Below are 13,242 nucleotides of genomic sequence, written 5' to 3' on the forward strand. Positions count from 1 at the left end.
AACAAGGTGATCTCTTTCCCACTTATTATCACTGGTTCTGTTAATGTAATTAGTTCCCGATTTCCAGCATTCACGGGTGTTGCTCATCATCAGAGCCTGTATAACTCTTACTTAAGTTCTGCAGTTTAGTAGTTGATGTACAGTATATACACCCATCCCTCAGTTTATGAAGGCAATTTGTAAATGTGCATGACTTAACATGTAAACATTCAATGATTTTATAGGGATAAATAAAATACTGCTTAGAACATTTTTTTTCATTTCAGGCTTGGTATAAATATAGTATGCTCTGCAGACAAACCTAGCAATGGCTATCAGACAAAACATCTTCTATTGTTTTAGTTATGTATGAGTGATTCCTTGAATAATATTAATTAATTTGTCAGTGCAGGAGCTCTTTATTTTCTGTATGTTACAAAAAGGAAGCCCACCAGCTGCAGTACTTTTCAGAAGTGTTCGCTATGTTTTCAGTGCCTTTCAGCATACTTGTAAAATCATTTGGCATCCTTCCTGCCTGCCTTCCTTTTGCTATATCTGTCTTTCTCAGAGAGGTTACATGCAGCGGTGCTCACTGTCAGCTCTGAGGCTGGAGGCTGATAAATGCCTTAATGTAAGGGATAAATCTGTGGGACACTGCTAGCATTCGACTTTCACTCATTCTCCAGCAAATGTAAATGTATCCAGTGGCTTAGACTGCTAACTTTAAGACGTTTTCTCCACATCCCAAAAAAATGTCATACAGTAGTTCATCTTCATTAAAATTGGAGTGGCACATGCTGAAAATGTTTTCGAATGGTCACAATATGATCATACTTGTGTTTAGGAAAATAAAAGCTTATTTCTTTTTACTTTTGTTGTGGTTGGCTTTACTTAGATAATGATTGCTTGAAGATCTCAGACGCTGCTCATAAGCAGTTGTCCTTTGCCATCTCCCACGCTGCTGTACTTTGTTTCTTCACGCTAGACAACACCTAGGTAGGCCCTGCCAGTGATAATCAATTAGAACATGATGCTCCAGTATTCTCTATTTCATAATTCAACCAGACATGTTGGTCATATTAATCAAGCAGTTATGATATTAACCCTGGGATGTAGATGCAGCATATTAGGGCAAATACAATCATTAAACAATGGAAGTGATGAAGTTAATTTACACTTGTAATTTTTAGTAGCGACAGGTGAGTGATTAGCTACTGATGAAATGCTTTTGGAAAGAGCAAAAATCTTGAAAGTCTCAAATGACCAGCATGAGAAAAATTGTGAAAGTGAGCCACGATATAATGTGGCTTTTATTCATAAAAGAAAGTGGAACAAGGTTTTACATATCAGATTTAAATGAGCCAGAAGAGAAAATAGTATTTTCACTGAGATACATATAATAAAATAACACTAATACCGATGACTTACTGCTCTTGCATTAGTAAATGGCAGTAAGCAGATTCGGTGTGCTATGAAATGTTCCTTTGCTATGTTTGGTTTAATGTGTATGTAATGGTAAACGGGTAACAAGTTATTTCCAACTGGTCAGTTGTTTATCACAGCAAATTCTTTCCCAGACACCCTGGGATCGAGGGAGACTGATATTTTCATCACAATACAAAAATCAGCAGAGCATCTACAAAGTAGAGGAAAAATAGAAGCAGCATTCCTGATAATCTGACTTTAGCCTCAGCGTAATAGGAGACAGGGGGATTGAATTTCTGTTACTTTGACTTGTCTGCAGAGATTCATCAGATCAGTACTCAGATGGACTGATTAATTTTTATTTCAGATATGACATTGTTTTGGGTTTGCAAAACATCTTTTGTGAGAGATTAAAGTAGTCCTGTAATTCTGGATGTCACAGCAGATTTGAGCTGTTATATGTTGTTTTTTTCTCCATGTAGGCTGGGCAGAAGGACAATCCCGCAGTGGACTCGATTATCCATGGGCTGAAGGGCGTCGTTCATCACGGTGAGTGAAATACTTCAGATTTATCCATCTTATTATTGGCTGGGATGCGGCCTGTCGGTAGTTTTCTTGATAGACAACCCCAGAGGCTGAAGATCTCCGTTTATCTCCCTGGAGCAGCTAAACGTGACAGCAATACCCCAGCCTTTCTTCCACACAGAAGTGCACACAGACAAAATCACTGTCAGTTTACCTGGGCCACTTGAGGAAAGGGCTTTTGAGGCCATGCTTCTCTGACCCAGTAAAAACATGAAATGGGTTATGGCAAGTGCATTTTAGGCCTAATAACTATCACTGCCCTGGACAGTTTGTGTTATTTACATATTGTATTCTGAGAGGTACAATAAAAAGAATGGTTTCAGAGAAGACTCATGTTGCTGTCTTATGGAAATGATTTTCAATTTCTTCTCAGGCGGGAGTAAATTGCACAGGTGACCCTGCACTGGAAAGCTTCATAGCTCATTGGTAATCCATTGATAGGGCAAAACACTTGACTTGTTCTTTAGTAGGAAGTGAATGGTACTACTTTGAGTGACAAAATTCTGTATACTCAGTGCTACTGTATGCAAAAGTCTTGTACGTTTGCATTGTTCTACGGTTTTTACTCGATAGGCTTTCACTGTTTCACAGGTACAATTCTGCTGTAAACTTCTATTGAAATTTTACCCACTGTGGTTTAAGTTTGCAGTAAGACCCGAGAGGTTTATCTTTTGTAGTACAAAATATAGCCTTTGAGCTTCATGGAGGTGTAGAGAGGATAAAATGGTGTTAATACTGAGAACACCTGACAATGAGGACAGATTTGACAGGTACTGTAAATAGATTATTTAGCTTATGTAACACTTGATATTGGCTACTCATGTATACTATTGCTTTTCGTGTGCTTTAATGATGATAACTAATATAATAATTAAAATTGCTTAATGACAATAGTTTCTTACGAACATAAGAAAGCTTAATGACAGGCCTGTTATCTCACTAATTTGGTTTTAATTAACGGGTAATTATTCCAAATTGCTTTTCCTGCCCTTTTCAAATGAAGCAATAGTATTGGCTTTCACAGTGTGCTCCTGTATCTTGTTTCAGACTCTCACAAACCTTTGTGAAAGTTCTTGTTTTCACTTAAGTCCAATTAGTTTCCCAGCTTTGAGTTAGGTTCAAGTCGCTCTTCTGAACATATTCTAGAGAAGTAGCTTTTTTTAACGTGGTGACCCAGATTGTACACAAATTTTAATTGAGATCATATTAGTATATAACATCACTTGATTTACATTTAACTAGCTAGCCTAACATTGTATTTCCCTTTTGTATTGCTTACTGCTTTTGAAAAAGATGTCAACATAAATAGCTGAGGATTTTTTGTCATTTCAAGCTCTTTCTCATTTTACAGTTTGTTTTCACTATCCGCATTTACCACATTCCACTTTTCTAGTTTACATGTGAAGTGCAAAGTGTTTCCCAGTTTTTAATGTTTCTAAATATTTTTACTTTATTTTGCAGCTTCTAGCTTCTTTTGCTAATCTTGTTTGAGTAATACCTTTGACTTTTGAGTTTACTACGTTTAAGTTTACCAAGTATACTAGAGCCTAGATGAATGATATAAATGTGAAAAAGCAGTTGTCCTAGCACAAATCTTTAGGGTACTCTATTGATTACATCCATGACCCAGTTTCAGCATTCATCCTTTATTTGTACTCTGTTTCTATCCATTAACTGGTTCTTAATCCAGATACTAACATATCAGATATTGATCTAATGGAGAAAGGATCATACTCCTTCTGACAATTTAATTAAACCATATAATATGCTCTGATAGTATCCATTACTGCTGTCCAAAAAACTCTTTAACAAGTTAGCTACAATTAAGCAAGATACACATTGACAATCCTCTGATACGATTAATTTCCTTAATCATATTGGTCTATAATTAGTTGGTTCAGTTTTTCAATTTTTTAAGACATTCCAGATTGTTAAATTTGCTATGTCCACTTTCAGTGCTATGGTTCTGATTGAATTTGTCTTCTCTTTCAGCATCCAGATTGCTTGCTTTTCTTTTATAGACAGTTTGTAGTCTCTAGTCTTATGTTGGTTTAGACCTTCTCACTCTAAAGACACCAAACGGAAGAGCAAAAAGCAAACCCAACACCACACATTCACAGCTCTTTTATGTGGGCACAATCAATGCAACAGGAAACACCCAACCAATAAGAAATTAAAATTTCACCCTAGTTTCTAGCCTTAGATTTGACCGCCCTTGAGATAAATGTTCTGTACTTCAAACAGAATATCTCTAAGCAGTTGCCATCCATTCTTCACTGATTTTATATCATCCTATCCCATTCTTTTAAACTCTCATTCCTTCATAGTCTGCTTTCCTGAAATTGTAGTCCTTTGTTCTGGAATCTGCCTGAACTCTTCCAAAGTATACTTCAAAACACCCATACCAAGTAACATTAGCAGTTCACAATAGTGCTCTCATTTCTGTTTTCCATACACAATCTTGAATGTTTGAAAAGGCTTGATCTATATAGGCAATCTTTCTAGTTAGACGTTCTAAGAAACAGAGCAAACAATCGGAGAAAGCAGTCATAACCCATATCTAACACTTCACATTCATCTGATGAAACTTGCACTGGTTTTTCCCAATCTATGTGAGGACAACTAAATGTCTCACAATAACCACTTTTCCTTCACATCTGCACCACTTATTTTATTATATAGTACTGCATTTTAAAAATCTATCTGGATATATTTTTAAATATTTGTGGTCTGTAGCATTACTATCCTATTTCCTTTCAATGTTTTTTCTAAGTCTAACCCATATGAATTCTGATAACCTCTTTGTTAACTGCTTGTTCCTGAAGGGTCTTTATGATGTACAGTATAGTGCTGTACACCTCTTCCTTCTTTCCTACCTGTCCAGAATGCCATTTTTCCACTCTTGTATTTATCACCAGCACTCGCTGTTAACCATTCTGCGATGCCAGTCCCATTGTAACTTTCTACTACTGCAGTAGCTTCTATTTTTTGTATCTTGTTCCTGATACTTCTGGCATTTAGCTATAAGCACTGAACTTCTTATTCCTTATTTTTTTTAATTTCTCTGTATGTCCTTGCCTCAAACTGACTGTTAGCCACCTTGTCTAAATGAAATCCATCACATCTATACAGATAGCCTTTGCAAAGCTTTCCAGTGACTTTCTTCAGAACACCAAGTCCTTCTCTCGCCCAAGCTGTATTAATAAAGGTGGGCAGGTTGGAGGAGTCTGCCTACACTTCCTCTTTCTCCCCTGTGTGTGGTCGCAGGGTTTGTAGCTGTGAGTCAACACATGAAAAATACATACAGTATATGGCTATTTCACATTGAGTGGGTACCACCAAAATAATTGGCAATCCTAAATTTAAAGATATAAAGGTAGAAAACACTAGAGGAGGTTTTTTATGTTCATAACATACATATATTCTAACTCCCAATTGTGTCTTAGATATATAACAAAGCAGTGTATGTATATACATATGAAATACTTGCTGAGAAGCCAGTTTTAGAGAATAAGAGTTATGTCCAAGAATGTACAAGCTTTATTTTCTTGTTTTGCTCCTAGCTAGTGTGTTCCAAACATAATACAATGGGTTTCAGATATTTGTTTATTTTTTTCACACACAAGACACACAAGTTTATTTTTTAATCAGTTTTGTATGGGTCTTTTCATACTGTAAGTCCCAGTCGAAAAAGCTCATCAAGAGTAGTTGAACTCAACTCCGATTAGTTCTACCTGTAGGATGGGAAGAGGTGTATTGTGCCCATGATTTACTCAAAGAAAGTGCAGGGGTTTGTGTATACCTTAATGTTGAGATGTTAGAGCCCATAACACCATTAGACATGAGTAAATCCAGTTTATAGAACCCTGTTTTAGGCCTTAGATTTCCCAGTGAAAGAATACCGTTGTTTAATAAAAAGTGTTCTCATGTGTGCTACAGTCAGCTTTTCAGAGATTGTACCCATTGTACAGTGAAATTGTTAAAATAATTATCACAGTGCTTTCTTTGAGAAAAATCTTTGTATTTGTTTATTGTTTCTGGCTAATACTGCTAAGTCTAACAAACATTTCTTTTTCTGACTTGAGGCTTAAAAGCTGTTGACAGGCTTAGATGAAAACAAATAGGTTTTTGGATTAATTGTTCTGCTTTCAGGGGTGTTTAATGTTGCAGCTGTGATAGTCAATAAATCCTGTAAAATCTGAGCTATGGGGGTGTTTCAGGTATTATTTTTTACATTTTCTTCTCCATTTTCTTCTCAAGGAATCTGGCAGTGTATTTTCATCCTTTGTACATTTAGAAAGGCCTCACTGCAATACCGCTGGACAGCTGTGATTGATATTTGCACAGTTTATTTAGCTCTGACAGATATTACAGACAATATTGCCATGGAGAATAGGATGACAGCCGAGGATCCATGCTAACCGAGAATTGCAAATGCAAAGAAATTTATTTTAGTCTCCACTGCTTGAAAGTATTGAAAGTAAGCAAGGTGAACAATTTGCTTGCAAACTCTTAGATAAACAACACTTAATGAATGTTGGAAATCTACAACAGAATATGACTACATATCGTACTGTTGAAGTATTCTTAAAACACTCTGGGACCATGTGCTTGTCAGCAACATTTTTTCAGTTAAAACCAGACATAATTTTTAATGATTCCGTTAAAAGGCCTGAATACCCTGTATTCCAAGGGTGTAAGAATAGTCTGTCCTAATAAATCTACTAAGCAGAACTTCATGAAATTTCAGCTTGGCATTTCTGAATTTGCCTAAGTGGAAGGAAACTATAAAACAGTGGTTTGTTGTTGTAGTTCTTAGGTGCTGTAAACTTACTGAGTATTATAGAGCTGTGTTTTGAAGCTAAACCAGCTACATGGTACAGTATTTTTTTGGAAGAGTCAAATGTTTCTTAACAAGGAGAAGCATAAGATTGAGCTATGATTTTCTTTAGTGGTGATTTTAAGAAAATTAAATTTTATTTCTGTGCTGATAGCACAGGAAGCGAAATGTATGTCTTGACATTTCAGGGCTGAAGCTAATTTGCTCTCCGATTGAAAAATGTTAGGAAGCCTTGCACTGAAGGAGTTCAACAGCCTAAAAGAGTGAGGGAGCTTGAAACCATGATGACAACTTGCATTGCAAACACTTCTACAATATTGATAATTATGTATTTATGAGAGAGGTACAACATGAAATGTACACATGCATATTTAAATCAGTAGATATAAGATTTTGATGCATTAGCACACAGTATTTAACCGTTGATGTAACCACCATGAATCAAATAAATTTCACATTTTTTGTTTGCACATTTACTTAAATAATTAATATTTTCAAATCATTGTCAGCCTTTTTGATGATATTAAAATCCCTTAACAGCAGAGTCAACACCTGTGCTGGTAGTTAATTTCATGTAGTCATTGATGTGATATTGCCACCACGCAGATGTGGATGATTTATGCTTTGGGATTTTTAAAAAAGCTGCAAATCTGACATCAATCAAATAAATAAAAGTGAAAGATACCTTTATACTGTTTATGATGTGAACGACCTAAATGAAGTGATGGTAATATAATGTTTATTTTTCTTGAAAGTCTCACAGATGTGGCTTTTTAGCTTTGCATACTGATTTCTGGCCAATTAAGTGCTTCTTGTTTTTTTAATTAGAAAAGGGAAATTAATTTAGTTGCATCTTCAGGCACATTTCAATTGATCATTTTTATTGTGGTCATAAAATAATTTTAATTCCAGCTAATTAAGGAATAGACACTCTGTTTGGCACAATAATTGCTGCCATTGTATATATTGAAAAAAACTTTATGGCACAAGATTAATAGGTTCCATGAATGAATTGACATTATCATCATTTGTTTTAAGGAGCAGGAATGATTAGAGGTTGTTGCTGATCAAAAAGGTATATTTTGATATGTGTATGAGTAATGCGTACGTTCATGGAAATCTTTTGTTTCTAAGTTAATACTTTAAAAAAAGTGCTGGTCATTCCAGACACAATCATTTTGACAGAAAAGAAAGCATTTTTTCTTTCATAGAGTCAGAAAGCATGGCTCTGTTGTCTTTTTCATTAGCTTGATAAATAGACAGGGAATCAAAACCTTTAGGTGCTACAAATGTAGCCATGTCCTGACTGTTCTTGTTGCTGTTGTGTCCTTCGATTCAGCTGACAGCTTTGGTCACTGAGAAGGACACAGACAGCTGAAAGACAGTAAATGAGCATTGAGTAAAGCTGTGTTTAAGGCTCGTGTTCCACCTCAGCGCGTGACCACTAACTTGGATAACTCCAGGTGGAAACCAGAAGAAATAAAAGAATCACCTTTTGTGATGTCCACTTAATTTACATTTATTTGTAAAAGAACAAAAGAAGGAGAAATCCTTGTCCATCAGCTATGGTTTGCTGTGCTTTACATTAAGGGTGCATTTATGTCTATGTACTTTAATTGCATTTTTTAATTCTGATTATTTAGATGGTAAAATGTCAGGGTTATTCAAGTAACATACCAAATTAGTTAATGGTTTTATGACTAGCATTTAAAAAACTGAGTATTGCAGTCACTTTTTTCCTTGGAATGTATTACATAATCATTTATGAATTATTCATTATTTCATTTGGCTTTGAACTCAACACTGCCTCAGCCACTATAGCTTTGATTGGCAATTAATTATTAAAAAGCTAAAATTACATAAATATGGTGAGCTGTGAAATGGCAAAATTACCATGTCATTCCATCTGTTTGACAGTGTATTTTATTTTCTCTACAGTTTCCAAAGCCATCTGCCTTAAATCATATACAGCTGGAAATCAGTTATCTTACTAAGGGTTTTCTCAGAACCACTTAAACAGGAGTACTTATTTTACATTGTATTGAACAAATAGGTCAGTAGTTTGCAGTGAATTATTTACATTTACATTCCATTACATTCAAAGTTGTTTAGGATTTTTTTTTAATATGGAAATCATTGTATTGTTATCCTAGATCAATATCACCATAATATTTTTTTTTAGATAGTATGTCAATTCACTGCTCAAATTATTAAAAAATATAATCATAAAAACAATGATTTTGGTGAGTAAAATCCATGTTTATAGATTTTTGCTATCTTGTCTATACAGGTTTTAAATAGAAGTGATGAATTTATGTTCCATATTGTCAGTTTATCAAGCAATCTTTGTTTTTTTATATAACCTCATATATATTTAGTAGAAGACAAGCTTTGCACTTTGCACTTTTAAGAACCTTGTTTTAGCCTTGTGAGTAGTGAAATTGTTTAAAAAACCCTCCCAAAATTTAAGTAGACCAAGCTATTATATATATAGCTACAACAATAAGGACAGTAAATAAACACTGCCACCACTTGTTAAAAACGTGGTGTGTGATAAAATTATAAAAAAGACATTAGAGCCTGATATCATCTAGCCAAGCTACGCAAACAAATTATAAAGATGAATAATTCCACCACCCAAAGTCAGAGATTACTCCAGCATATCTTGATAATAGAGCAATCACCATCTGAATATTTAAACAACAAAACGTTATGAGGAATAAGTAACTTTAATTACTTAAATAACATTTTCTTTCTTCTCTTTTCAGCATAGAATAAACCTATTGTTCCTTTGCAGCCTACGCATGCTGATGCAGCAAGCCACCTGAACTAATTAAATAACTTTATATTATAATAAATGTCTCCTTTCCTGTTGGTTCTTCCTATCTTCTTTTTTGTCCAGTGATCCATCCCATGAAGGCTGACATAAGGTTCTCACAAGGAATGGTCTGGTCACTGCTGAATATTGGTGTTTTAATATTGCTGATTGGATTAACTTAATGTGAATTAGTTTCACATGTGTTAATTATTAGGACTCTTTAGTTATTATTAGGACTTTTTAGCCATCTTTATCTTAATCCATGTTTAAATGCCTCATGGCCCAAGTAACAATACTGTAACACTACTGTACATAAATACAGCCCATATTACCAATTATGTCATACTTTAACAATAAAGCAGATTTGCAGAGAACTACTAACATTGTTATAAAATATCTCCAGCCTTTTGTGAGCTTATTCCTTTCTAGCCAGCACTGAGGCATGAAAACACTGCCTTATTTCACTGTCTGGAGTCCAATAGGATAATTCAAAAAGTCATAATAAGTAGCTAGTTACCAGCGAGTGGAAGCAGCATTGCAGTGAGATGGGATCAAGAACATCCCAAAAGCTTCAGTTCCAAAAGCAAACAGGGTTGTGTTCAAGGAATATATTTATTTTGTGGTCTGCATTACATGTAGAAAACAATATTCTGAATCCAGTGTTCCCTAAGAGATTGTGGTATTTTCCAAGATCATGTTCTGACAGTGAAGATGATTTCTGCTCTCCAGTCATTTCCTTTGTGTTATCTTGCTGACTGTCAATGTTTGGAATGTGGATTGGATGTAGTATTTATGTAACCCACAATGTACAGTAAAAGAAAACAATTATTTAACTGTACTGCAAATGTCAGTAGGTGGCACAGGGCAAAGTGGTTAGAGTTGCTGTCTCACAGATCCTGGGTTCAGTTCAGAGCTGAGACACACTCCTGTGTGGAGTTTGCACATTCTATTGTGCGCCATCTTTTTAGCTTTTCTTGCCACATCCAACAAACATGCTCAGAGATGGATTGACTATAGTGTGTTTCCTGTTTTATGTGGATAAAATGTGGGGCACTTTTCTCACCAAATTGTCCTGTCTGGGAATCTTACCCTACAAGATTGATAGCATCTTCACTGGTATAAGATTCAGGTGAAGTAAAAAGTGGAAATGTTAACACTATGACATTGTCTTGATCCTGTCCTGCTTAATCCCAGCTTCTTACGTTTTTTATTTTTTTCCCCAAACCCAAGTTCACATTAAGCAAATATATATTTGTCTCCTGTTTCCTCTTTGTGTCCTTGTCCAGTGGTATGATTTGTTCAGATGGAGATAGATTTGCCCTCTGTATCACTGATAAAAAATAATCCAACCAGATTGCAAAAATATATGATCCTTTATTGATGAGCAACAAATGTTAAGACTGAAGTGTATAGTGAAAAGAAAAATTTCAGCCACATTATGACTACCTAATGTGTCTGCAGAGGTTAGACATTTAAAAAAATGAAAGTGATTCAATGCACAATTCTTGTTTCATAAAACCTGTCATGCTAAATCTTGGATTTAGCATGAATCCAACTTTATCTTTATCAATGGATAGAAAATAACAAATTAAGTGATTGCATAATATCCGAGCTTTAATAATGAATAAGATATTTTATGTGCTGCTAACTCATTGTGTCTTTGTTGTTGTGCTTCTACTCCAGAGAAGGAAACCTTTCTGGATCCTTTTGTGCTGAGAGATTTGCTGCCATCTTCAATTGGAAGCTATTACCGCTACGCTGGCTCCCTGACAACACCGCCATGCAGTAAGATTGTAGAGTGGATCGTTTTCAGCAGACCGGTGTTTCTGTCGTATCACCAGGTAAGGCAAGCTAGCTGTCAGGGCCCTTACTTGCAACTGTCTTCTGTTCTGACTGCTCCAGCCCTCTATCTCTATAGATGTCATTCATTATGAACACTTCCCCGACTCGCTCAAGGAAGACTTCCAGGCTGGACAAATGGAGGGTGGGAAATACTTTGTGAGGTTAGAGCAAACTTAGGCCTGTATTAAATTGAAACAGACTTCTCCTCTGCCATCACTAATTATAAAAACCTATAGAACCCTGGTAGACAAACCCCCAGTAGGAAAGTGCTGCAGTATGAAGATAACCATAAGAATTAGCATTGACCTAAGGCAATGAGGGCACAAAAACCATGTCTGGAAAGTGTACTCCACAACATAAATGACCAGAAACCCACACTGTTGGTACAAAGTACACTGTGCACTTGTATTTGTGTTAAGAACATGGTGTAGGGATTCATCTGACCTTATAACATGACTCCTGTGTCCTTTGCACAGATGTGATGAGCAGCTTGCACACTGCAGACCTAGTATGGTATCTACTGTGTGGAGTTCTCGGTGGACCATTTTTGATTAAACTTATTGCACGCACATCAGGTTGAAATTAGCAGTCAAGTTGATCTGCAGTTTCTCACCTGCTTTGACTTGTACTTCATATTAATGCGCTGATACCACAGTCCCGCAGTTTGCATTTACTCCCACTGCTGATAATATCTTTCCCTTGGAATTCCTGCTGACATCACGTTAGATACCTCTGCTCATGAAACATCAGCAAGTTGAGCTGTCTTGGTCACGAATGCTCGTATCAGACGCTCCCCAACGATCAGCCCTGCTTATAAAGAAACTAAGGCCCCCTTCCAGCAATACTGTAGGCAACCAGGTAAGTCCAGAATTGTTATAGATGACCCTAAGCAGGCTGGATGTTATTTTATTAATTAACACATGTGCCACAAATGTTTGAAAACTTTACTTTCAATATAGTTGGTGTTCCTTACTTACCCAGGTGTTTCCACTTTTTTTCTATAACTTGTAGTACCTAATGGCACCTTTATATAAAGACATTGGATTATGTAGAGTGAAAAAGTGTCTGTCAAGTAGGCTGCTGTAAGCTACTGAATTTGTGACAAATGATTGGCAGTGTGGTCAAAGTGTTGATTTAATGCAATCTGAAAATAACTACAACAAATACTGTAGCTTCATACCTAAACCTTCCCCAGTAAAATAGGTGAAAGTAACTATTTTTCTGTCCTACTTTGCAAAGGTTTTTGATTTAAAATAAATAAAATATAAATTATATAAATAAATTTATAGATTTATAATAAAATCATAATATTTTAAGCTTTCCAGGAATTTTAATACCCATAACAATTAGGACTGCCTGGACTGTGAGGTAATTTTTTTGAATACTGGAATCCAGTACATTTAAATTCTGCTATGGCTTAATTGGTTTATTTAAAGTGTATCTGTGAGCAGCAAAATGTAAATGAGGTATTTAGTTTATGTTTAGTGTTAGAAATTACCGTGTTAATGTTGATGCCTGGGGCTACTTTTTCAGCACATGATGCAATCAGTTGTGTCATTTGCAGTCTGTATAAAGGAATTAAAAGATTAATATTATTAAGACAGGAAGAGGTATATTAGGTATTTAAAGGCTACTAGCAGTAGTCGTTTATAGTCACAAAAGTGTTGTTTACATTTTTTTCTTTGCTTCTCATTTTGTATTGCTATTTTAACGCTAATTGTTACTGAGAGGGCACTTTATGTTGTATTTAATG

The 13,242-nt window shown here is 35.5% G+C and overlaps 1 protein-coding gene across 1 annotated transcript in view; it reads left to right on the plus strand.

Moving 5' to 3' along the window:
- ptprga (protein tyrosine phosphatase receptor type Ga) overlaps window positions 1–13,242 on the plus strand; it is a 256,694-nt gene that overhangs the window by 186,319 nt on the left and 57,133 nt on the right. The window contains exons 6-7 of the mRNA XM_088636210.1: window positions 1,887–1,953; window positions 11,331–11,488. Of these exons, the coding sequence (XP_088492336.1) occupies window positions 1,887–1,953; window positions 11,331–11,488 (225 nt within the window). The remainder of the gene's footprint in view (window positions 1–1,886; window positions 1,954–11,330; window positions 11,489–13,242) is intronic.

This window comes from Lepisosteus platostomus, chromosome 6 (genome assembly GCF_059453375.1).
Source record: "Lepisosteus platostomus isolate fLepPlt1 chromosome 6, fLepPlt1.hap1, whole genome shotgun sequence".
Taxonomy (NCBI): domain Eukaryota; kingdom Metazoa; phylum Chordata; class Actinopteri; order Semionotiformes; family Lepisosteidae; genus Lepisosteus; species Lepisosteus platostomus.